At 34.6% G+C, this 25,349-nt stretch overlaps 1 protein-coding gene across 3 annotated transcripts in view; it reads right to left on the reverse strand.

Annotated features, from left to right (window-relative positions):
* The window catches only part of glra3 (glycine receptor, alpha 3), a 108,727-nt gene that overhangs the window by 25,881 nt on the left and 57,497 nt on the right, over positions 1 to 25,349 (reverse strand). For 2 of the 3 annotated variants that reach the window (XM_087235087.1, NM_152965.1), the window contains 3 exon segments: positions 18,046 to 18,269; positions 12,913 to 12,995; positions 9,343 to 9,480 (listed from right to left, as the gene is read on the reverse strand). In XM_087235087.1, the coding sequence (XP_087091213.1) occupies positions 9,343 to 9,480; positions 12,913 to 12,995; positions 18,046 to 18,269 (445 nt within the window). 3 annotated transcript variants of the gene reach the window in all.

Raw genomic sequence — 25,349 nt, forward strand, 5'->3', positions numbered from 1 at the left:
TGCAATAATCATATTTTGGATTTTTCTGTCATAATGCAAAATACATTCATTCATTAATTCATTCACAGAATGTGGAGGAAAGTGACAGTAACTCAAATAATCACTTGTTACAACCAAGGTAAGAGCAGAAGAGCATCTCAGATTGCACAACATGTCCAACTTTGAGGAGGGTAGGCTACAGCAGCAGAAGACCACACTGGGTGCTACTCTTGTCAGCTTAAAAAAAGGAAACTGAGTCTACAGTGGTGGTATAATGGTGTGGGGGATATTTTCTTGGTACACTTTGGGCCATTAGTATCAATTGAGCATTGTGTCAATGCCACAGCCTACCTGAGAGTCGTTGCTGACTATGTCCATCACTTTATGACCACAGTGTACCCATCTTCTGATTGCTACTTACAGCAGGATAACGCACCATGTCATAAAACGCAAATCATTTCAGACTGGTTTCTTGAACATGACAGTAAGTGCACTGTACTCAAATGGCCTCCGCAGTCACCAGAGCTCAATCCAATAGAGCATCTTTGGGATGTGGTGGAATGGAAGGGCCTACTTGCGTTATGCTATCTGAACCGTGCCCAGGCCCGTTTCCCAGATCGTTTGAGAAGTGTGAGGGCTCCGAATCGGGCTCAGGCACGGTTCACTCGGCCCGCCCTAGCCTGGTTGGAAGAGGTGTGCCTGAGTGCGATTCTCTTGGCCTTTGGCGCGGTACGCTTTTGTGTGAGTGAAAAACGTGACTGACTCCGAAACTCAAAGCGAGATGTGACTTTTAAGGGACTGTTTGATATGGATTTATTAATCATTCTTACTGTTCAATTAACGCAAACTGCCGTAGTTTATTAAAGACGCAAACCCATCACTGCACAACAGCTGCACCTTCAGCAAACCTCCTAATTCCTACTGCTCAAGGACTTTATGATTGTTTATGAATGTCAAAAGTGGCAGATCTGTTTGGCGAAATATTTTACTGCGTGTCACTGCATCCCAAATGACTAAAGTGATTTAACTAAAGAAATCTCCACTGTGCTGAGCGAGAGCGCTTACTGAACAGCGCATCATCGGTGACGTAAGCGTGCCCAGGCTAGAATGTAATGTGAGTGCGGGCCGTCGGGGGAGACGAGAGGGGGGACAAGCGCGCTTTGGCCCGCTTCAAGGCAACTGTACCAAATGTCAGTATGCCCGAAGATTCGCATCATGGATGTGCAGCCGACAAAACTGCAGCAATTGCGTGATGCTATCATCACAATTTCGGAGGAATATTTCTAGTATCTTGTTGAACCTGTCATAAAGGATTAAAAAAAGTTCTGAAGGCAAAAGGGAGTCCAACCTGGTCCTATTAGGGTGTACCTAAGAAAATGGCCAGTGACTGTGTAACTATTTACAAATATTTACTTCTCAAAAATTATTGCACCTGAAATTAAAGCTTCTACAAATGTATGTCCAATCCATCCACAAAAATAACGGTTCATTCTTCATTTCTAATTTCTCACCACATGTTTTATAGCAACTAAAGAAAAAAAAAGGTGTAAGATCCCTGATTTAAAAAAAAAAAAGTGAGGCATAGTTGAAGCCAGAAGCTAAACCACAGACTGTGGGGAATAGAAAAAAAAGTAATTTTGTTAGCTCTGATTTCATACGTGGTTTTGTCTGTTATGATTTTTTTTTATGCGTTATAACATATCAGCACAATGCGCTCTCCTGGCCCGAATAAAGCAGTGTTAAATTAACACAACAGCTCAGTTTCCCAAGTCGCCTTCAAAAGCTGCTTTTTCTAAAAAGGTTGTTGTGCAACAGCTTTTCGTTTCAGGCTAAACACAAACACACACACACACACACACACACACACACACACACACATACAGACATGCGTGTTTGTTACCAAATGTGTATTACCAATGCTTATTTGTCTGGATTCATTTTGTAAACCATTTGTCTGATTTATATGTACTTTTGCAGTTTGGAATATACAACCTATGTTTTATTTAGCAAAACAATTACTTCTGCATGAATTAAATAAATCAATTGAGTATATCGAAATCCCTTCTCAAAGCTATTGACAGGGTGGCGTTTTGTAATTGTTTTACCTTTTATTTGGACGCTCACCTTTCAAGACGATCAATATTAATATATGAGTCAATATTGATTCAATTACTGAGTCTGAAATTTTAAAACAGTCCAGGGAATAACGTGACTGACATGTAGATCCCTATAGAATCATTCGATCATCAACTGTCAAGAGATTTACATAAAAAAAGAGACCTTTGAATCTAGGGGAGCCTGACCATTCGTTCTCTAATCCTCTTTCTTTTTCCCCACCGCGGTTTACCATTTTCTCCTGCCTCTCAGGTCTGATATGGTGGACATCTCTCTCTTATTTTGTCATCACTCACTGTGGACAATTGTTTAAGGCAGCCTGACCTTGACCCACCAGCATCTGTCATTCATAGTGTCACATAGTCGCTCTCAGGCAAAAAATCACAGGGAGAAAAAAGGTCATTACCGCCTCGTCACTCACTCGGGAGCGTGTCAGATAATTCCAGTATATGAACTGATAGCACTGTAATGCATAGGCTTAAATATGAAAGGCAAAATAAAAAGGCTTACTGATTTATCCAATTACATCTGACCAGGGTATTGAGAACTTAATCTCCTAAAGATAGATTTGATGGGATGGTGTGTACAGTATATATGTACTATAATGCTCCAGTCACTGTTGACATTGACATTGCTCAGCCGGATTTTGTCTGTTTTTAAAAATAAAAATCCTCTGTAGTTCTCAGAAGTCTTACAGCTTAATGTTTGGTCCAGTTATTCTGCTTGTTGAAGATTACGATTTCTAAATTTAAGTTTTGTGATTGCTTTATGGTCCACTACATTGAATGAGTTATATAAAATGATTAGCGAAAAGAAAATCTCAGGCAGTAAACACTGACTGACAGGGCTTTCCTCACTGAAGTGTTTTCCACACACTTGATATTTATATGACAGCAATTTTGAGGCCAGGCGTTCGCTGCATAATTGAGACACAGAGATCTGTCATAACAAGCCTTTTCTGTTATCAGTTAATAAAGCTGCTCCTTAACACTGCATCTCATTGAAGCATGATTTCAAATGCATTCTGCTGGATTGCTTTTTTCATTCTCTTTTATTTCTCGCAAACTGTGTTTCAATCATCCTTCGAATTGCGCTAATTGAAAATGTGACTTTTGCATGTATCACAAATAACATAGTTACAATAATTCTAAAATAACAAAAAACTATTCCCAAAACTGCAGTATTTTTGTATTTACAGAACACTTTCTGTCAGATAATCATCCTTTATACCAGTGTTTTCCAACCCTGTTCCTAATGGCACACCAACAGTACACATTTTGAACCTCTCCCTATTGAATCAGCTCATCAGAACATGGGTCAGATAAGGGAGATGTCCAAAATATGTACTGTTGGTGTGCCTCCTGGAACAGGGTTGGAAAACACTGCTCCATACATACTGCCATGAGTTTGTCTTTCTTACTTTTTTTTTCACCCCAAGATGCTCTATTGCATTGCACAACACAAAAATTGATCTGTCCATCAATAAATTCTATATTCACAGTTCACAGGACAGGCTCATTAGAAATGCATGCATCAGACTATGTTTTTTTTTTCTTTTTTCTTTTTTTTTTTTTCTGAAGGATAAATTATGTTGCTCTTGGTACATTTTGATGCATGCTTTAGATGACAGATCCACTAGAGGGTGCTATCTATATTTTTTGCAAATGAAATGAGACACTTGGGGTATGTTTAGTTGTACATTTCATATACTCATTCTACTTGCAGATTTCAACAAGATGGCAGGGATTGTTATACAGATCAAAACCACTGATCTAAATCCTTCCTTAAACCAAACTAGTGGTCTTAAAAAACAAACGCACGAACAAAGTGAGTAGACTTTTCTCTTTTGTGGATTTGTAATCACTGGACCCGAAGCAGAGTAATTGGCATCACAAGTACAACAATGTACAAAGTGAGCTACTGAGAAATCTGACCACGCCAGAAAATCTGTCTTTATGGAAATAGATGCAGTATACTGTATGAGGCAAATAGATATTTACAAATCGTAATTATCTTTGAGTTGTTCTGTGGTATTTATTTGTTGTTTTTCAAAAAACTGCATGAAAATATCTAATTTGTTGACTAACATGTCCCAGTAAATTTGACAAAGAAACAAATGTTCTTGTTCTAATACTGCCCCCATATTTTTCATTTTACCTAAACTGCAGTCAAATGTATGTTGTTGAAGCCTGTGTTGTCAGTTCCACTGTAAAATCACATTTTAACCTCCATGTGTGGTTTTTAACTTAACATAAATGCTTGGTTAAAATGCCTACAGTACATATACAGTTTAAGTCAAAATTATTAGCCTCCCTGAATTATTAGATCTCTGTTTTCTCCCACAATTTCTATTTATCGGAGAGATTTTCTTCCAACACATTTCTAAACATAATAGTTTTAATAACTCATTTCTAATAACCGATTTATTTTTTCGTTGCGATGATGACTGTAATATAATATAATATTTGACTAGATATTTTTTAAGACACGCCTATACAGCTTAAAGTGACATTTAAAGGCTTAACTAGGTTAATTAGGTTAAATAGGCAGGTTAAGGTAAATAGGCAAGTTATTGTGTAGCGATGGTTTGTTCTGTTGACCAGAGGTGTGGACTCGAGTCATGTGACTTGGACTCGAGTCAGACTCGAGTCATGAATTTGATGACTTCAGACTCGACTTGACAAAATATAAAAAGACTTGCAACTCGACTTGGACTTGAACATAAATGACTCGGACTTTCACTTGGACTTGCGCCTATTGACTTGTAAAGACTTGCTACTTTCTATAAAAAGCCCAAAGATAAAAAGTATGTTGACAGAACGCTCAATCTCTGCTCAATCTCTGCGTGTGTGTGTGTGTGTGACAGAGAGCATGCACGCATACTTTCGACCACTAGCGCTTTGTGGCGCACTTCCGTGTTTTTGCACCAGCGGGAAATTTGAAGATGCCATTTTCCTTCTGACTCGGAGAGTGAAAAAAACACATCTTCCATCTGCTCCTTTTGTTTTATTCAGCGGATTTACAACATCTGTCAAAGGTAAGAGACTTTACTACTCGCAATGTGTTACTGTTGTGCAAAAGCATTGTTTTGCTGTTGTGCATAAGTCAATATACTTCAGTTTTTTTAAACCAAATTTACCCTCTCGTGATTTATTTCATATAATTATGAATGAACATGGTTGTAATTTATGTTTTTGCACTTGGTCGTTTGTGTCAATGCGCATATTATGTTTTATCTTTGTGTTTTGCCCATCCTCTGACAGTATTTTCTAACTATTTAATTAGTAGTAACATTAATTACATGCCATAATTAACTAGATATATAATTTATTTTTAAAGCTCTTAAAACTGTAAAAAAAAGTTTTTAGTTATTTTCTGGTGACATTTTGCAATAAGGTTTCTTTAGTTAATCTATGTACTAACATGAACTAATAATGAACTATACTTCTAAACCTTTATTAATTATAGTTTAACATTTACTATTGCATTATTACAATTTAAAGTTATGCTTGTTAACATTAATGTTAATGCACTGTGAGTTAACAAGAATTAACCAATAATTGTATTTTTATTTTAATTAATTAAAGCATAAAATAATGTATGTAATGTATGTACTGTAATGAACTGCTTTCATTGTATGTTCACATTAGTACATACATAAACTTAATTAATTAATACAACCTTATTGTAAAGTGTTACATTTTTTATATTTTGGATTAATACTATTAATTTTATTTAGTTTTTTAAAACCTTAAAGGTATTTTTATTATTGTTGATGTTACCTCTTAGCAATATTTTAGTCCTCTATATGGTTTTTAATTAAATTTTTTATTGCGAGATTGTAATGTAATGCATCTATATTGTTGAATTTCTGTTTGTTTGTTTTTCTGTATTTCCCCCTCTATATTTAAGGATTATCCACTATTTTTAAAGTACTTAAAACCAACCATCTAATATAAAATACAATTAACAATCACATTTTGTTTCATGAGTGTCTTTGTTCCTGTTTTGTAGGACTCTTATTTTAACAGATTTCATTTGGAAACACTTGACTGATCATTCAATTAAAGTTTTACCTTTATTATTCCATCACTCAATGAGATAATTTAATTGTGAGTTGAATTACTCAATTTGTAATTGTTTTTAAATAAACTAAAAACGAAGACTTGTTTTATTCAGTTTGTTGAATGTGAACTTCTCTACTTTACATATTAAAAGATATTTAAAACCACTATGGATGTATTTAAACTAATATTTAAATTTATATAACTGTTTCACTGTGGGTATTTCTATTTTAATTTATTTAGCACATTTACTGGCTATTCAAACATGTAAACAAGTTTTAGATACTTTGTGGCTCTAATAAATGGTTAAACATAACAATATCCCTGCAGAAAAATCCAGCTTAAACCAGCCTAGGCTGGTAAGCTGGTTTTAGCTGGTCGACCAGGCTGGTTTTAGAGGGGTTTTGGCCATTTCCAGGCTGGTTTCTAGCCATTTCCAGCCTGGTCTTAGCTGGTCAGGCTGGAAACTGACCAGCAAAATCCAGCTAAAACCAGCTTGACCAGCCTGGTTTAAGCTAGACATAGCTGGTTTTAGCTGGTCATCTTCCAGCCTGACCAGCTAAGACCAGGCTGGAAATGGCTAGAAACCAGCCTGGAAATGGCCAAAACCCCTCTAAAACCAGCCAACCAGCCTAGGCTGGTTTAAGCTGTTTTTCTCAGTAGGGATTTTTGACCAAATGTACTAAAATGATTGTTTACAAGTGCCTAAGTGGGATTCAAACCCCGTTCTTTATGAAAAGAAAGAAAAATCTGATTGGCTCTGACATTACTTTCACCAGTGGGCAGGTACTTCAATCTGATTGGCTGGTCTCTCACGCGCGTATTCAGTCTCTCTGCGTTTGCTTGAGTTTTGTCCACACTGGCGCTTCATACCTTTCCTGCTTTTGCTCTCCAGAGATCCTCCTGGTAAATTGATTATTCCAGAATGTTGATATGGTTTATATATTGCTACACTATTTAGTAACAATACACGAAAAACTATGAGGTTAAGGTAAATTGTATAATAAATACTAGTGTTTTTGAGAGTTGGGTATACTGCCTATGTTTAAGCCTAGTATTATTTACAAGTTGTTAATGAATGCTTCAGCATACTGTAGTATTAAGAATAGTGAACTGATAAAATGAAATACAGAGTGTAGTTTTACTACAGTAAAGTGTGGTGAATTGTAGTATAATATACCCTATATTGTAAAAAACTACAGCACTGGGTCATTTGTTTATATTACACTTGTGTTACCATAGCAACTATAATATTACCCCAACAGATTAATTGAAGTATTTTACTACAGTACTGTTCAAAACCCTGTCCATGCCAATAGATGTGTTCAGGGGCCCTGTGGAACAGCTTTTCCTCAAAATGAAGAGGATGACATGGAAAATGTCCTCCACAATCTCATCAATAATGTGGAAGACAGCAGAGACTAGTTCACTTTATTTTAGTTGCCATGATAAAATGGGATTGATAGTGAGATTTATTTAAAGAGTGAATAGTATAGTAGGCTATAATGCCAAATCAAGTTTTTCCTTATTTTTATCACAGTTACATTTCTGCTTGCGTTTGTTATATTTTTGTTTAAATGTTTTTTATTTGATTAGTAAGGTGAACCTTTTGGATGTTTAATAAATGTTTGTAAAACAAAATGCATTCTTTACATCCAACCTCTATTCTCTGTGTCTTTAAGTGTTTGAAACTGGAAATATCTCATCATAAAACATACAGCCAAAATGTTGTGGTTTATTAGATAAAAAATTTAATATGTAAGTCTATTTTAGTATTTTGGTTATTGTTAATAAATAGTGCCTCAATATAAATCATATCAAAAAGCACAAAAGGAAGAGGAAACACAAGACACAAATTCTATATATAATCTCTGAGAGCGCGCAGGAAAATGTGTGTGTGAGCAGTGCATATTTGAGAGCGAGAAAATTTGCGCGTGATCAGTGTATATTTGAGAGCTCTCAAGCAGTTTTGTCCACAGAGGAAATCGGTGCACGAGCATCACACAAGGTAGAGAGCAAAGTTCCTCATTGTTATGTGAAGAAAACAACGTTAATGTTTGTATGAAGTAGCCTACTTCATTTAGAATATGTGCTACCATTTTACATTGCTGCTAGACAGATTTGCATCTCCAGGTCTTTAGCACACACGAGATTCAATTGACAAAATACCAATTTCACTCAATTTTACTTTGCAGCATACAGGAGTTGTTGGTCTACTGCTGCCTCATTGAGGTTGTTTATGTAGTTTTAGTTAATCACAAGTTGATCACTGAAGACATAGCACAACTAAACTTAATGAACTAGACAGCAGTAGACCTGCAATTTCTGTGTGATGTGAGGCAAAATGGACTCTTTTTTTTTTTGGTGGAACTCATTCTTGTGCAATAGGCTGTGTAGACGAGACGCAGCACTGTTTAGCACTTTTTCAGAAAATTACATTTGTATCTTTATATATCTAAGCAATGTTCTTTCATTAAAAAAAGGTTTGTTTAATAAATACAGATCTTACAGCCATACATAATCTGTTTACATTTTATTTTTCTGTTAAAAAGACTCGAAAAGACTCGAAAATCAAACTATAGGACTTTGGACTTGACTTGAGACTTGTTGCCTTTGACTTGGGACTTGACTCGGGACTTGCCTGTCTTGACTCGGGACTTGACTCGGGACTTGCCTGTCTTGACTCGGGACTTGACTCGGGACTTGAGGGCAATGAATTGAGACTTACTTGTGACTTGCCAAACAATGACTTGGTCCCACCTCTGTTGTCTTCTATCCCACTAAAGAAGTAGTTATTAACTCCTTAGTTTCAACCCCCAATTTATTATTTTTTTTTCCATGTTTAAAAGAAGAACAATCAAATGAAATTTTATTATGTATAGTCATGCTTAGTACAGCAAAAATGTAGAAAAAACCCTGAACTGCACAGTATAATTTGTATGGTGATCTGTCACATGGTCAAAGCTTGCCAAATTTTCCAGATGCCAATGTGAACAGGTTGTGACACCCTCATATACTTGAATAACGTAAATGGTGCTATGCATAAGGGTTTGTGAATTATTGCATGAAATCATCTACATTTAATTTGCATTTATAAGAAACATCACTGAAGCAAGTGTCTGAGTATATGTAGTAGAACCATTAATTGTTTACATGTTGTTGAATGGCATGCTTTGGAAATTACCTGTGTTGTAGTGCTTGGTGCAGTATCTCAAATCAGACTCGTCTTTGAGGATGAACTGTGGAAGGGTCAGTCCATCAGCCACCTGCACAGGTCCCTTTTCTTGCCACTCAAAGATCAGGTCATTCATTGTGTAACCAACTAGATGAAAGAGCAAGATAAACATTTAGATTTTTCAGTATTGGTAGTAATGGAATGGAAAATGTTGTGAAATTATAGCCATTCTGAAAATAACTCAACTGTTAGAATTTAACATTAAAGTAAACATTTTCACCAATCTTCAAAGAATATTCTTGACATCTGTAACTATATTTAAAAAGTAACTGTAATTAAAGTCTGCAGTTATATCTTTAACTAGTGTTCTCTCTAATCATTAAAAAATGTTTGTTATTCCAATTGTTTGAGTTTAGTTTTTTTTTTGTACCCAAAAAGCAAGATATACTAAAGAGTAATGTAGGAAAAAAATGCCATTGATCTCCATAGTAAGTAATAATATTACATTGTTTTGTGTTTAAAAGAAGAAAGGAAGTCATAAAAATGTAGAAGAATATTAGTGAGAGAATTTTTATTTTAGGGTAAACTGTCATTTTGACCTAACCTCAAACGCTTTTAGCCTTAATTACAACTATAGGAGTTTGCAATAAAGCATAATTAAATTTACTATTGTACTAAGCAATGACATTTGTATTAGTACACAGTTATTGGCATTACATATATATATATATATATATATATATATATATATATATATATATATATATATATATATATATATATATATATATATATATATATATATATATATATATATATATACACAGTTGAAGTCAGAATTATTAGCCCCCAAGATAATTTTTTCTTCTTTTTTAAATATTTCCCAAATGATGTTTAACAGAGCAAGGACATTTTCACACTAAGTCTGATAATATTTAATAATATAATATATTATAATATAATATAATATAATATAATATAATATAATATAATATAATATAATATAATATAATAAATATTAATAACATTTTTGGGACAAATTTATTAGCCCCTTTAAGCTAATTGTTTTTTTTTTTTTTGATAGTGTACAGAACAAACCATCGTTATACAATAACTTGCCTAATTACCATAACCTGCCTAGTTCACCTTATTAACCTAGTTAAGCCTTTAAATGTTACTTTAAGCTGTATAGAAGTGTCTTGAAAAATATCTAGTAAAATATTATTTACTGTCATCATGGCAATGAATGACATGAGTTCTTAAAACTATTATGCTTCGAAATGTGCTGAAACAATCTTCCCTCCATTAAACAGAAATTGGGGGAAAAAAATAAACAGGGGCGCTAATAATTCAGAGTGGGGGGGGGCTAATAATTCTGACTTCAACTGTGTGTGTGTATATATATATATATATATATATATATATATATATATATATATATATATATATATATATATATATATATATATATATATGTATGTATGTATGTATGTATGTATGTATGTATGTGTGTGTGTGTGTGTGTATAAACATTGTAGATTTTTTGTGCTGTACTATTCTGGTACTATACTGGGATCTGTACTATTCGTTTCAGTTCTGATGGTTTAATGTCTACTGTATATTCTAAAGATGCAAAGTTTAACAAGAAACTGTCTGAAAAGTCAATTTTTGACAGACAGTCACTTCAAAATAAGAGTTTAGATTTTAAGATCACTGCGACACTAAAGTGAATTTTAATACAAAGATTGTAAAAATATACTGGCTTACTTTTCTTGCCTATCAATTGCTGAACTGTATATTTGAACTCATACTGTGCACATACAGACATGAAACAAGCTACTGTAACTGCAGTTCATAATGAAAAGGCACAAAGCTTTAACATGAAGACAAATCATATCACAAAGCATTAAGCAGTTCACCAGCACAATATCCTCAGGGCTGCAAATGCAGCGGAAAATGTATGGTGTGATGTTGAAATGGTGGATATAATTATCTCTGTTTCTAGTGTCACTTGTGCTTCTCTTGATGGTGCCACTTTACCAGAGGGAAGGTGAACCTGCTTGTTCTGTTCTGTTCTATTCTATTCTATTCTATTCTATTCTATTCTATTCTATTCTATTCTATTCTATTCTATTCTATTCTATTCTATTCTTACCTGGAAAACAATATCTTTAACAGTTGCCCGTAGCTTGTTTCGCAGGTGTTTTTTTTTTTTTTTTTTTTGCTTATTTAGGCTTTGAATTGCATTATATGACTTAAATCTCTGCTTCAAATTTTTTTTTGAAAATATTGCAGATTACAATTTATTAGCTTTGTGAAATGAATGTTTTATACAGTATATGGTTATTTTTATATATCATATATCATATAAAGATACTAACAACATTTTTAATAATAAATGTTTTAATCAATTTATTTTTACATGATATATTAATATTTAATAATATTTTACCAGTTATTTTGCAAGATATTAAAATTCAGCTAAAAATGCAGTTTAAGGGCTTAAATAGGTTAATTGAATTAACTAGACAACTTAATTAGGTAAGTTACGGGATGTGTGGTTTGTTTGGTAGCCCATCTAAGAAAAAAAATTATTTATTTTATTTAAATAAACCAACATTTATATATTTATTGTCATTTTGGGGGTCAATATTATTTGCCCCTTAAGGCTTTTTTCATATTGACTATACAGAATGAACCACAGTGGTCTGATGACCTGCTTCATTAACCTTAAATGCCAAAAATGCCTCAAGTTTTATAAAAATTCTAAGAATGTCAGTACAACTCACTTTATTACACTTTTTTTAAAACAGTAATGAAGACCAGGTCCAAACTTCCTATAATGCAAAATGAAAGCCTAAATAAATGTAAAACATGAATTGCAAGCTACAGACAACTGTTAATTAACAGATAAACTTTTGCACCTTTATACACATTTCTTATCTACTGAATGATCAAACTTCCAGCAGAGACAATTTTCTGTTAGAAATAATGTAACATTAAACCTCTCAATAAGCAACTCTTTTTTTTCTTTTTTTTTTCTTTTTTTGCAACAAGAACATGGCCACTCTAAAATATGTAGTTATAAAGACATATTCCCCATGACATGAGGCCTTTCGTTAAAAAGCCTCAACCCCAGCTCAGAGCAATCATCATGGGAAAGATCGAGGGAGCGGTGGCATGTTTTCCAGTCCACAGAAAGCTCTTTGAATGATTTGCTGAACACTTTGACCACTAGCTTCACTAATCTTTAACCAGATACAAGGCACTTAGACTGTAGAAAGAACGTCCGACCTATGTGTCCTCAAGTTACTGTCTAGAGATAGTACAAGATTTTTCTATGAGGATATTTTAAGGCGACATGTTGAATGTCTTCAGGGTCCTCCCTACCCATAATTTTAGCACAACTCTACCAGGTGAATGCTAATGCCAAACATGCTTCACATCAAATCTGCTACTGACCTCATGCTGAAGCTACATTATCAAATGAGTGTCTGCTTTCCGCAGAACTGTGAACGAGGGCTGGGGGGAGTTACATAACAAGCTCCTGATGAGAAGAGGTCATACGAGATTACTCACAACTCTCCAGCTGCATTATGCACGTCTGCACATCCATGGGGAAATTCTTCAGATCCATCGGACATGAGAGCGTCAGAGTCAATCTAAAAATCCAATGGGAAAATGACGTAATAGATGTTATTGTATATACACACCTTTTGTTTCTCATTTTGTTTCAGTCCCTATTTAATCCCTTATTATATTTAATTCATCTCATCAAATCTCAACTATAGGGAGGGGCCATTTATATGGATACACCTTAATAAAAATGGGGATGGTTGGTGATATTAATGTCCTGTCTGTGGCACATTAGTATATGTGAGAGGGCAAACATTTCAAGATCCAAGAACTTTACTGGATGTGCAGCACCAGAAACTACGGATACTGGAAGCCTGTGCTGACATTTCTCCTGCGGTGTTGCTATCAGTGTGTGAAGAGTGGGAGAAGAGGGTTGCATTGACAATCCAACACAATAGACAGCACATTGAACACATTTTATAAGTGGTCAGACACTTGTAAATAACTCATGAAAGAATAAAGTTACGTTAAAATCAAGCACACCATTGTTTTTCTTGTGAAATTCCCAGTAAGTTTAATGTGTCAAATGACCCTCTTCCTATTGAAAAAACAAAAGTTGGATCCAAGATGGCCAACTTCAAAACGGCCACCATGCTCATCACCCATCCTGAAAAGTTTGCCTCCTCACATATACTAATGTGCCGCAAACAGGACATTAAAATCACCAACCATTCCCATTTTATTAAGGTGTAAATGGCCCACCCTGTAGTTTAGCAATGTTAGTTTCTTTTATGTCGCACTGAACATGAAAAAACATGCATAAGGGTACTTTTTAAATGTTTTATTGAGACTTATGCATCTGAGTAAATAAGCTAATGTATACTTTGTTAGCACAGGACAATATTTGACTGAGATTCTCCCTCACTTTCCTTCACCTTAGTCCTTGCTTTAACGGGGATCGGCACAGTTGAATGAAACAATAACTCTGGCATATGTTTTATGGGTGGGTGATACAAAATCAATCAACAAACTTAAATTTTGCCATTTCGAACAAAATCTGTCTGAAGCGAAATTCATTTTGTGTTTTTTTCGGCAGTTTAAAACTGCACACCAAAGTGAGCTTTTGGATAAGTTTGTTTTGGCTCCCAAACACCTTTGAACTACCATTACTAATTATGCAATTGGTGGGCATGCACTGGGTCTACGCTGTCTTTGACGTGCAATTGATTCATATCTCATATTCACTGATTTCAGAAAAGGAAAAAAAAAAAAACAAGAACAACAAAAGGGAATAAACAGCTTGAGTAGCAGAGCTGGTACAAATGTACAGTCGCTCAAATACAGCATATCATTCCTTAAACTCCTTTTTTTCCCTGAAAGAACAATGAAAAATAACTTTGTTTGAAGTATGCCAGTACTCACGCAACCCTCAGAGCTGGGAAACACCAATAAACTTTTTCTTTAACACACTCTCATATACTATAGCCAATTTAGGCCCTTTCCACATGAAGACTGCTATTTTCAAAACCAAAGTGTTTTTCTATGCAGTTTGGCCATTCGTCTAGACAAAAAGCAGCATCAGCTGAGTCACGGTGTGGTATCACAGTGTGTAAACGAAGTATCAGTGTGATCTTGTGACCTTATGACCCTCTCCTTCATGATTGACCAACACCGCTTTATTCTCATGCTGGATTCACACCAAAACGTGGTGTTGAAGATAATTCTGCTTGTTCATGACAAACGCAGCCTGCATTATTCACGCAGTGAGACAGTAATTTGCCTCTGTTTGCGTGTTAGCATTTACTTTGTATGTACCTTACTTGCGCAAATACTTCTTTTTGGTTTTGGTGTGAGGCCAGCATAAAATACTTTTATCGCTGCCTGTTGATTCAGCATGACCTTAACAGTGTCTTACAGCGAGTTTTTGTGTTTTCATGTGAATCTTTTTGTTGTGAGGTGACAGAACAACCCACTGAGTCACTGTGCCGCATGGCTGAGATGCTGCAATTTGAAAGTCTAAAACTGAGGGTTCAAAAAATTGAAATACTAAGAAAAGTTAATTTAAAGATGTCTAAATTAGGTTATTGTATGTTGATTACAAGTATACGCAATGTATAATATTATAGACTATTTTTCTGTGTGGGCTAAGGGGGTTGAGGAGTGGATTTTGTTTTGTTTACAATGAATATTACTGATCTAAAATTAAATTTTGATATATTCATGGAAAGAAATCTTATCTTTTTATTAGATATTCTAATTATTTTTGGCATAAAAGTAAAATCAATAATTTTGACTTACAATTTTATCTTTTTTTTTGCTATTTTCAAAAATATACTTTAAGTAAACATAAAACTGGTTTAAAGAAATAAATAAAATCACATACTGCTAAGCTAACTGACGCTTGTCACTGCATCTCTTTATACTGTAAAAAATTGCCGGGTTCCACATAATTCCTATATGTTGTCCCAACATAAAACAATTAAGTCGTCCCAAAAAACTCAAGAATTGTGTTGATTAAGCTCGTTTCAAATAAGTAGTTTGAACAAGCAGTAAAAATATTTTTTTGAGTGATTTTTAATTCTGATGCGTCTACTATTCTCAGTTGTTTGTGGCTTTGGATAAAAGTGTCTGCTAAATGAATAAATGTAAATGTAATATGCCAGTGTAAACAGTTTGGGCTTTTCCCCTGGTTGAAAAATTGTAAATGTAAATGCAATTCAGGTTACGTTCTCTAAATGTATTATGCACAAATCCACGGCTCAGACAAAAGGAGGAATCAAAGTGGAGGTTTGTGAGAATCGGAAGCTGCTTGAGTGGTGGGATTTTTTTGAACGGAAGGCCTTTAAAGCAAAGCAGAGACGAGTCTGACAGCCGCAGATTGGCCATGTTTTAATTACACTCCTTCTCCCTCAGGGAACCACGTGGATTTCAGTTAGAGTGAATCCTCTGTCGTTTCACATCTGCGCAGCTTTCTGTCATATCTACTCAAAAGCCTGACATAATTTGCCCCTCACTATTAACTCCAGCATTTCCTTTCTACCCTTCACCCTGCCACATTGATATTGTCTGCTCTGTCGTGACTGATGCTGAATGACATTCTGGTTATTCTGACGTTCAGTAATGGATTAGTTTTTTTTAGGGTTGAAAGGGAAATTATATTAAAATGAAGTAAATAATTATAAGTAATTGTATTTAATATTTATATTTATATAATTAAGTAATTATATTTAAATAAAGTTCATCCAAAAATGAAAACTCAAACCCAAAGAAATTTCTGTCTTCTTTCTATTCTGAAGAAGGTTGAAAAGAAGAAGCTACTGACATTTATAGGAACAAAGCATACTATGGAAATAAACATTCATCAATATATCTTCCTTATTGTTCAACAATAGAAGAAAAATTCAGATTGATTTGCAAGAAGTGGAAGATGAGTAAATTATTTTTTGGGCAAACCATCTAAAATGTAGTAATTGAAATTGTAACTTTTTTTAAACAAGTATTTTAGCTACAGTGACACCGGATTTTGGACTGATGCTGCCATGTTGAGATACTAGTGTAGAAGTAAATTTCATAGGCCATGGCCCATACCTGTTCAAAAATATGAGTCAAATATCTTCCATTTACCAACATTTGGTTTACCTAATCCAATGAGTCACAAATTCTGTATAGTAAATGTAAAGACATCTGAAACCACATACTTCCCTACTACAGTATAGGGTATGTGAACAATTTTGAATGTCAAACATTTTCAGATACTGGTGTAGGAGTAATTTTCATAGGCCATGGCCCTATACCTACTCAAAAGTATGCATCAAATATCTTCCATTTACCAACACTTTCATTTTAAGTTTGTTCTGCTGCTCTGTAAATTGACATCTGGTCCACCCAATTCAATAAGTCACAAATATTGCATAGTAATTACAGTATATAGTATGTGAAAAACTGTTTGTGAGCCAAGCAGCATGTCTGAATATATAATATTGGAAAAACGACCTACAGTACAACTACCAGAGAGATTCTGTAGAGCCCGCTCAATGGACACTTCGCTATCCATTGAGGCCACATGAGAGAATTTATGAATATGCCTTTTGAAAAGGTACCACCCATCACAGCTCGTGTACCTTTATTTCTGAGAGTGTATAATAATAAACGGCAGACAGTTCTTCTATATATGATTCAACTACTCTGATTTATATGTAGAACATACTTTGCTAATGGCCGTAAAGTCAAATTCATATTCAAACTCGAGAAATATGTGATTTTGGATGCACCAAGTCAGCAGTTGACAGGCTAGTTTTGTGCTTCACATATCATCTGTAGTTCAGCATATTTCATGACGTTCAAAAGCAAGGATTACTTTATGATTTGTGAGGCTGCATTTGCATCATATTGTAATTATGAGATTCTGATTCAGCATTATGATTATGATTAAGCATTAATTGTGCTGCAATATATATATATATATATATATAGATAGATATTTCTCCAAAGAATCACATGCTCAAACAGCTCAAAGAATCACATGTGGATTTTGAAGTTATTAGTAATTGCTAAATATCTATACAGTTAAGATCTGAAATCCTATCAATACATGGCACAGACAATCAGTGCCAGTCCCCAGAACCATCAAGGAATCTTTTTTTAATCTTAAAGGTGGTTTATAAGCTTATTTAGACCTTTATTGGAAGCTTCTCAATATTCACTTAATCACTTCTTCATTCTCAGTCCTATGACCTGCAAACCATTCGAGCTCATCCATATTTGAGACATTTCATTATCGAACTGTATCATTATAACTATTAATGCAAGACCATTCTGTAATCGATTTTTGACCTGTTTTTTGATGCCAATATTTGATGTCAATATGGTGTCACTTTTACATTGGGATAGTTTGCATGTAATGTAGCAATTAAGGAATGCGGTGTAGATGATGCCAAATGGACGTCAATGTTTTGACATCAAATTGATTTGCATTGTTGACATATTTTTGACTTTTTTTTAACATCAAGGTGCGTGTTGGGTTTAATTTGAGGTCCAGCCTATTTTTCTAAAATCTGTTAATTTGACCAAAACACAGCTGCTGTTTACTGTAGTTATGCTACAAAATGCTTTAGATGCATAACTGTGGAATCTCACCTAATTGAATAGAGGACGTTTCCATTTTTGAATATTCTCAAGAGCTTGTTGTCAGTGGTGACCTCGTGGAAATGTGCTCCCTTCTCATTGGCAAAGAACAGATCAGGCTTCCAAATGGAGTCCAACATAGAGGGATCCAGGTCCAGAGAGTCATCCGGGTATTCGCTGTAAGCTAACCGGGGGTCGTTCCACTTCTGCCGGAGGAATATGTTCACTCTGTAATCCTAGGAGAAAAAAATGCATAACGTCAGTCAAGGCAAAATACACAGGAGAGGCAAAACAGGCTAGTTTTAATAAATCAGGCTTAATGGGTATTTTCACGTTACAAGCAGGCACAGCTGCCGGGAGTCAAATGTAAATGAGCACCATTATTGAAATTTATGGTACAGTGAAATGTTGACTGAGATTTACACATTCAGCGCACTGCTTTAAATTTGTAGAATTTACAACTGTAAACATTTTAAATTGGTGTTATGTAAGATTATATAAAGGAAGAAAAGTATGCAATGCAAACAATAGAAGCAAGTGATGCAATATTTAAAATAATATAAAATAGCTATAAATAATAATTAAAATAAGTTAAATGGTTAAAATAATATAGTATAAGTATAAATTGTAAATATTGTATAAGTATAAATGATAAATAAGTTTAAAAAATAGCTTATAGAAGTTGGTCAAATTAGGCTGATGTCAATAAAAGTAAATTGTGTCATTCTGTCTTCTGAGAACAATGAGTATAGTAAGTATTTATTTTATTTACTTTTTCCTTTACTAATACTGTAATAAGCTATTTATTATCGAATGGTTGTGACAGGCCAACTATTTCCTAGTTGATCAAACTGTTTGCCCGCCAACAGTTTAATAAAAAAAAAAAAAAAAAAAATCTTATATATTTAATATACTGTAACTTGCAAATGTTAAATGTTTTAGCTACATTTTTTTCTCCAAAAGATTATTGGGCATATAAAAACTCAATGATCAATTAGATCTGGCTTGTTGCATATTCCATTATTCATAATAGTTTCCACTCTTTGCAAGTGAGTGTTTGTATTGTTTGTTGTGAAGCAAAATGCAAATTTAAGAAAGCAAATTAGTTTGTAAATATGTAATATGTATGAATATGTAAAACTATATTAACACCAAATATTTTTCAAGACATTCTATTCACCTTATTCTCCGCTGACGAGCGGGCGCTGCCATTTGAATCTTTTTGTCTCGCAACTTCCGGTCACATTCACTTCCATTCATTTTTTGACATAAAAAACTGCTCATTATGCTGCTTGATGTTGCAATTTGATATCTTATTATATTATTCTACTTGGTCTGTATAGTTATGCAAACATTTGTTTGTAGAGCAAGTAGTTTGACCATTTTCTGCCGTTTATTATTCCTAGTCATTTCTCCCATAGGTGACTGAATCGGATGTTCTAAGACAATCACGAAAACAGGCGCACTTCATGACATCAGTGACATTTAAAGGCTTAACTAGGTTAATTAGGTTAACTAGGCAGGAAGGGGTAATTAGGCACGTTATTGTATAATGATGGTTTGTTCTGTAGACTATGAAAAAAAATATATATAGCTTAAAGGGGCTAATAATTTTGTCCTTAAAACTGTTTAAAAAATTAAAAACTACTTTTATTCTAGCCAAAATAAAACAAATAAATCTTTCTCAGGAAGTAAAAAATATCAGATGTACTGTGAAAATTTCTGTTTTCTTTGCTCTGTTAAACATAATTTGGGAAATATTTAAAAAAGAAAAAAAAATCAAAGGGGGCTAATAATTCTGACTATATATATATATATATATATATATATATATATATATATATATATATATTCCATATCTGTTGAATAAGGTGTTCACTCTGAATTACAGCACATTATAGACGGCCATTATATTTGCCTTTGAGACATTCACAAACAAGATATTTTTAAAAGTAATTTAAGGCTCACAGTACGTATTCATTTAAAGGTCTTAGGAGAAAATGTAATATAGCTTAAATTTGCCATCATTTTTATGATATTTGCCTGGAAGCCTGGCTGAATTGAATGAATAACGAAGACAAAAAAAACTTAATGAACCTCAACAGAAAGCTTGGAGACCGATTTACGGTCATTTGAAACTAATAAAAGCTGAAATAACTGCATTCGTGGAGAGATTGGAAAATTCTGCTTTCTGAGAACAATACTTCTTTTGTTCTGAGCTCTAAGAATATACGATGTGAAGTCAGACTGAATTTGTCTGATAGTAACAAAGACAGGCAGCCACTAATAATGAATGGAAGGTGACAGCGCGTGGGTGATATCATTTGTTATGCAGCAGGCGGATGGAAAACAGGGTGGTTTTTATGTCTTATCTTTGAATTTCTTTAAAAAAAAAAAAAAAGAATTTATTAATCAGAAAGGCAGTGCATGGGATGTTCTGCTCTTGTCGTTCTAAGCAGAAAAGCAGTGTAACATGTTTCCAATGGTATTATTATGTTTTTTGTGAACCTGTCACTAGTGGTCAATTGAGATACTTTACTGTTTTTGCCTTCACATTAATTTCATGTTATTGTTTGAATACATCTTGTCTAACCGCCTGTGTTAAGATTTTTTTATCCAGAACCTTCACACTTATTTCATTGCTTTATTTTTATTTAATAAATAGCGGGCTAAATGTACAGCGTATTATTGAATTAATAAGCCTGTGCTATTTGGCTTACAGGATTGCAGGAAAGCAAGCTAATAAGAAGTATGGCAACTCGTGAAGTGTGTGTGCGTTGTGTGAATTTGCAGAAATGTGAGGAGACTAGACAATTTTCATTTCCACAGTAATGACTTTTTAGTTCACTGTTTGTTCAGCTTTCATACAGCTGTGAAAACATTAGCATCCATTGAAATCAATATGAACTCTTTTTGTTTGTGACTGGTTGTGGTTTATTGAATTATTCAATTTATTTGGTGCTCAAAAAATATAGTTTTTATTCACATATCTTTTCTGATCCTTTGGAAACTAATTATGATGATATTTAACTGGATGTTCGACTGTATTTCATGTGACTTTCATTGTTTTTAAAATTATGGACTATAATATATTGGCTAATATAAATGTTACCAATATATATATTTTTAATATACTGGAATATATTTAAATATGAATCCATATTTAAAAACAGTGTTGCCAGATTTAGCAACTTTTCATACAACATAATACTCAACTTAAAAACTTAAAAAAGCACCTAGCAGCAAATTTAACAGGTTTTAACATTCATTTTAATAACATTCATTAGCAACTTTTAAGCCTTTTGGAAGTATCAGTTTATCTTAATTTGCTTGCATACTAATTTGATTGCTTATAAATATTAATATCATAATATTTGTATAAAAATCATTAAAACTATAACTGTGCAACCTGCTGACAATCAAAAACAAAACCACATGGTATCAAAGGCGATTGTTTTCTGAGTGCAGCTGTAAATACAATGAATGTCGCTGTTCTCATAGAGGTTGGAAAGTATACAGCTCTTTATGATACACATAGTTTGTAATATAAAGACATAATCAAGTCTACTATATATATATATATATATATATATATATATATATATATATATATATATATATATATATATAAATAAATGAGCAATATCGCACGAGTAGCAGTGTGCTATGGCTATATATCAGAACTAGTGGGAGGCGTTTGCCCCACCAGTGCTGATATACAGCCATAGCACATTGCTACTCATGTGATATTGCATTTATACAACAGTTCGACGGCACAATCTTGTACATAACGAAGAAAATCAAACTCTTTTGTATTAGGAACTACTTTCTTCTGCCATTCATTCACATCTGCAGCTGATGTCAGAACAGCAGAAGCTGTTACTAATTCTCCAACGTGACTTTAGAGCTAGTATTTGATTGATTCTCTATAGCGTATTGTGAAGCGGCGCATCTGGTGTGTGACCCTCTTAAGGTGATGACAAAACAACAAATTTTGCTCACATTCTAAGATTATAAGGCTGAAAGTGACATGAAATGCCATCCTTCTACAGAGATTTCTCACCAGACTGCTGTTGTGTTTGCGATAAGGAAGGACAAGGCTGAATCCAGCTTTTTATTCACACCTTCGTATCCGGTCCACCTTAAAAACCACAAGGCTTCTGTTTTTCAGCTTTTATTTATGCTCGAGAACACACTGAGCAAGGGCTTATTATGCGGTTCTGGCACCATCTTGTGGATAGACAACGTCAACCGTCTTTGGCCGCCAACGAGCTCTCAGAAATTGTTTTTCAGAAAATATTTTAAAATATGCACTATTCTTACAAATAATCTGCTTAGTTGCAATCTAAACAACCACATTCTTGTCTAAAAAAGCCTCAAAAGTACATTTTGTTGTCTAACAACAGTAATATTTGTCAACTGTAGCGTCTCTGCTTGTTGCTTGCTGTATGTGGGCGGAGTAATACACAGAGGTGAAGAGTGAAGATTACTTTGTGTGATGTTACAGGCAAAATATCACACACACACACACACAAACATACACACACACACACACACACACACACACACACACACACACACACACACACACACACACACACACACACACACACACACACACACACACACACACATATATATATGGTGTCCATAAATGCACATATATATATATATATATGTGTGTGTGTGTTATGCAAATAGCATTTGGGTGTGACTCGTCGTATCAGAAAGGCTTGAATAAACTCCACCACAAATTCATTGAATAAACTTATTTGGTATTTTACTAATGAGCTGTAATTCAGCTTCATCCTTGTCTGTCTCTAACACTGTTTTTTAACACCTGTTTTTTTTTTAACACTGATCTGATGTAATGCAGGAGAAGCAGACGCGTATGTGGGATTGGTGGGTGGGGAGAAGCAGTTAAATTGGTTTTAAAGCCACAGGCTACAAAAAACAGCTACACTGTAGTCCAATACCAAAATGGCCATATTATGGAGGCTATAATAAATAATCTGACTGGTATTTTGATCTGAAACTTAGCCACATTCTAGATACACCAAAGAGTTATCTTACATCTTGTAAAAGGGTTAAAATAGGTGAAAAGGTAAAATTTACTACTACTATTTGATGGGTGGGAATTGGGACTAAGCAAACCTCATATCCCCTACCTTCCATGCAAACACCTCAAGACTGAGAATAGTTCATGGTGAATAGCAGAAAGTCATAAAAGTGTCGATGTTCTGCTCTATTTGCTCATATAACCGTGGTAGTCTGTTGACAAACATAGCTGTCACTCACAGATTACAGAATATTGAATTGGCCAACATCTTAGTTGATGGAGCATGCCTTTCCTTCATCATATATGTCACACCAATGTATTGTCAATCTCTTGCCCACTTTGTCATCAATTTAGTGGCTAATTCTGTCCTCTTCGTGTTTCTGTGTGGAGGAGCTTGACAGAACCGTGCAACGCATCTGCGATTTGCTCAGGCGCTGCAGGCCTTCAGTGGCTCCATGGCAATCTCCACACATCTGCTGTGTGATTGCCTACTCAAGCGGGATACGCTGGCATTGAGGGGCAATCTGTGAACATGCCAAAAAGCCAACAATTAATTGCATCTTCGTATGTCTGTGGCTTCTGTGGCGGTCAGATAGCCCTGTCAAATTTGTCAATGCATTCACATTCAGTTGCGATTTTTTAAAAAAATATTCAACCTTCATGTTGTCAGCATAACCGTTGGCAGCTCTAAATTCGTTATCAGCATTTGCCAAACTGAGCAGTGGCAAAAAAATATATATATATATATAAATAAAAATGGCACTTTCAGTCTAGACATGCAAAACCACTCCTCAGTGTGGAGACAGAAACTATGATGAGTGAGTGGCAAACTACACCATAGTAACTTTACTTTATAAAGCCTCTGTTAATCTTGAGATACAGCATAATCTTGAGATTATAGTACTGTATACAACTGGGCTGCTCAGATCTTAATGACTGAGATTTCCAGCACATGTGCAGGCAGATGTCGCAGAATTCGGAAAGACTTAACTGTAATCAATCTGTAGGGAGATGTTCAATAACAAACCCTTAAAGTGGCAGTTCACGCAAAACTGAAAATTCTGTTATTATTTACAAATCATTCACATGTCACAAACCATTTCACTGGTTTCTTTTGTTGAACACAAAAGAACATATTTTGCAAAATGATTGTAATGGTAGCCATTGACTTCCATAATGCTAAATTTAATTATATTTATCATGTTGTGTTGTCCTTATCAATTCTTATCGATATCTACGTTGTATGATGTCACTAGTTAAAATAGCTTATTTCTTTGGAATTCTTTGAAACATTTGCCATAATGTGCGTACATAAACCAGCAAAACATATAACACTGTTCTAGTGTTTTTTTCAATATTTTAATTAATTATTTTTTTTTCTAAGTAGTTTTACTTTTACTTGAGTAAAGCTTTGGCTTTTCTAGCCATCATTTTATAATAAATTTCCTTTATATTCTAAAAAAAACAAGCATTTAGTGTTGAAACAAACTGGCCCAAAAAAAAAAAAAATATCCAGTGAGCGGCAGTTCTGTAGGCGCAAATGCCTTGTTAATGCCAGAGGTCAGAGGAGAATGTCCAGACTGGTTCGAGCTGATAGAAAGGCAACAATATCTCAAATAACCACTCATTACAACCAAGGTATGCAGAAGAGCATCTCAGAACACACAAGACATCAAACCTTGAGGAAGATGGGCTACAGCAGCAGAAGACCACACCGGGTGCCACTACTGTCAGCTAAGAACAGGAAACTGAGGCTACAATTTGTACAGGCTCACCAAAATTGCACAATAGAAGATTGGGAAAACGTTGCCTGGTCTGATAAGTCTCGATTTCTGCTGCGTCATTTGGATGGTAGGGTCAGAATTTGGCATTAACAAAATGAAAGGTGATGGTGTAATGGTGTGGAGGATATTTTCTTGGCACACTTTGGGTCTATTAGTAATTGAGCATCGTGTCAAAGCCTAGCTGAGTATTGTTGCTGACTATGTCCATCACTTTATGATCACAGTGTACCCATCTTCTGATAGCTAGTTCTAGCAGGATAGCGCGCCATGTCATAAAGTGTGAATCATCACAGACTAGTTTCGTGAACATGACAAAAATTTCCCTATACTCAAATGGCCTCCACATTCACCAGAGCTCAATCCAATAGAGCATGTTGTGGAACTGGAGATTCGCATCATGGACGTGCTGCTGACAAATCTGCAGCAACTGCGTGATGTTATCATTTCAATATGGACCATAATCTCTGAGGAAT

The sequence above is a fragment of the Danio rerio genome, chromosome 1, assembly GCF_052040795.2.
Source record: "Danio rerio strain M-AB ecotype USA chromosome 1, GRCz13ab, whole genome shotgun sequence".
Taxonomy (NCBI): Eukaryota; Metazoa; Chordata; class Actinopteri; order Cypriniformes; family Danionidae; genus Danio; species Danio rerio.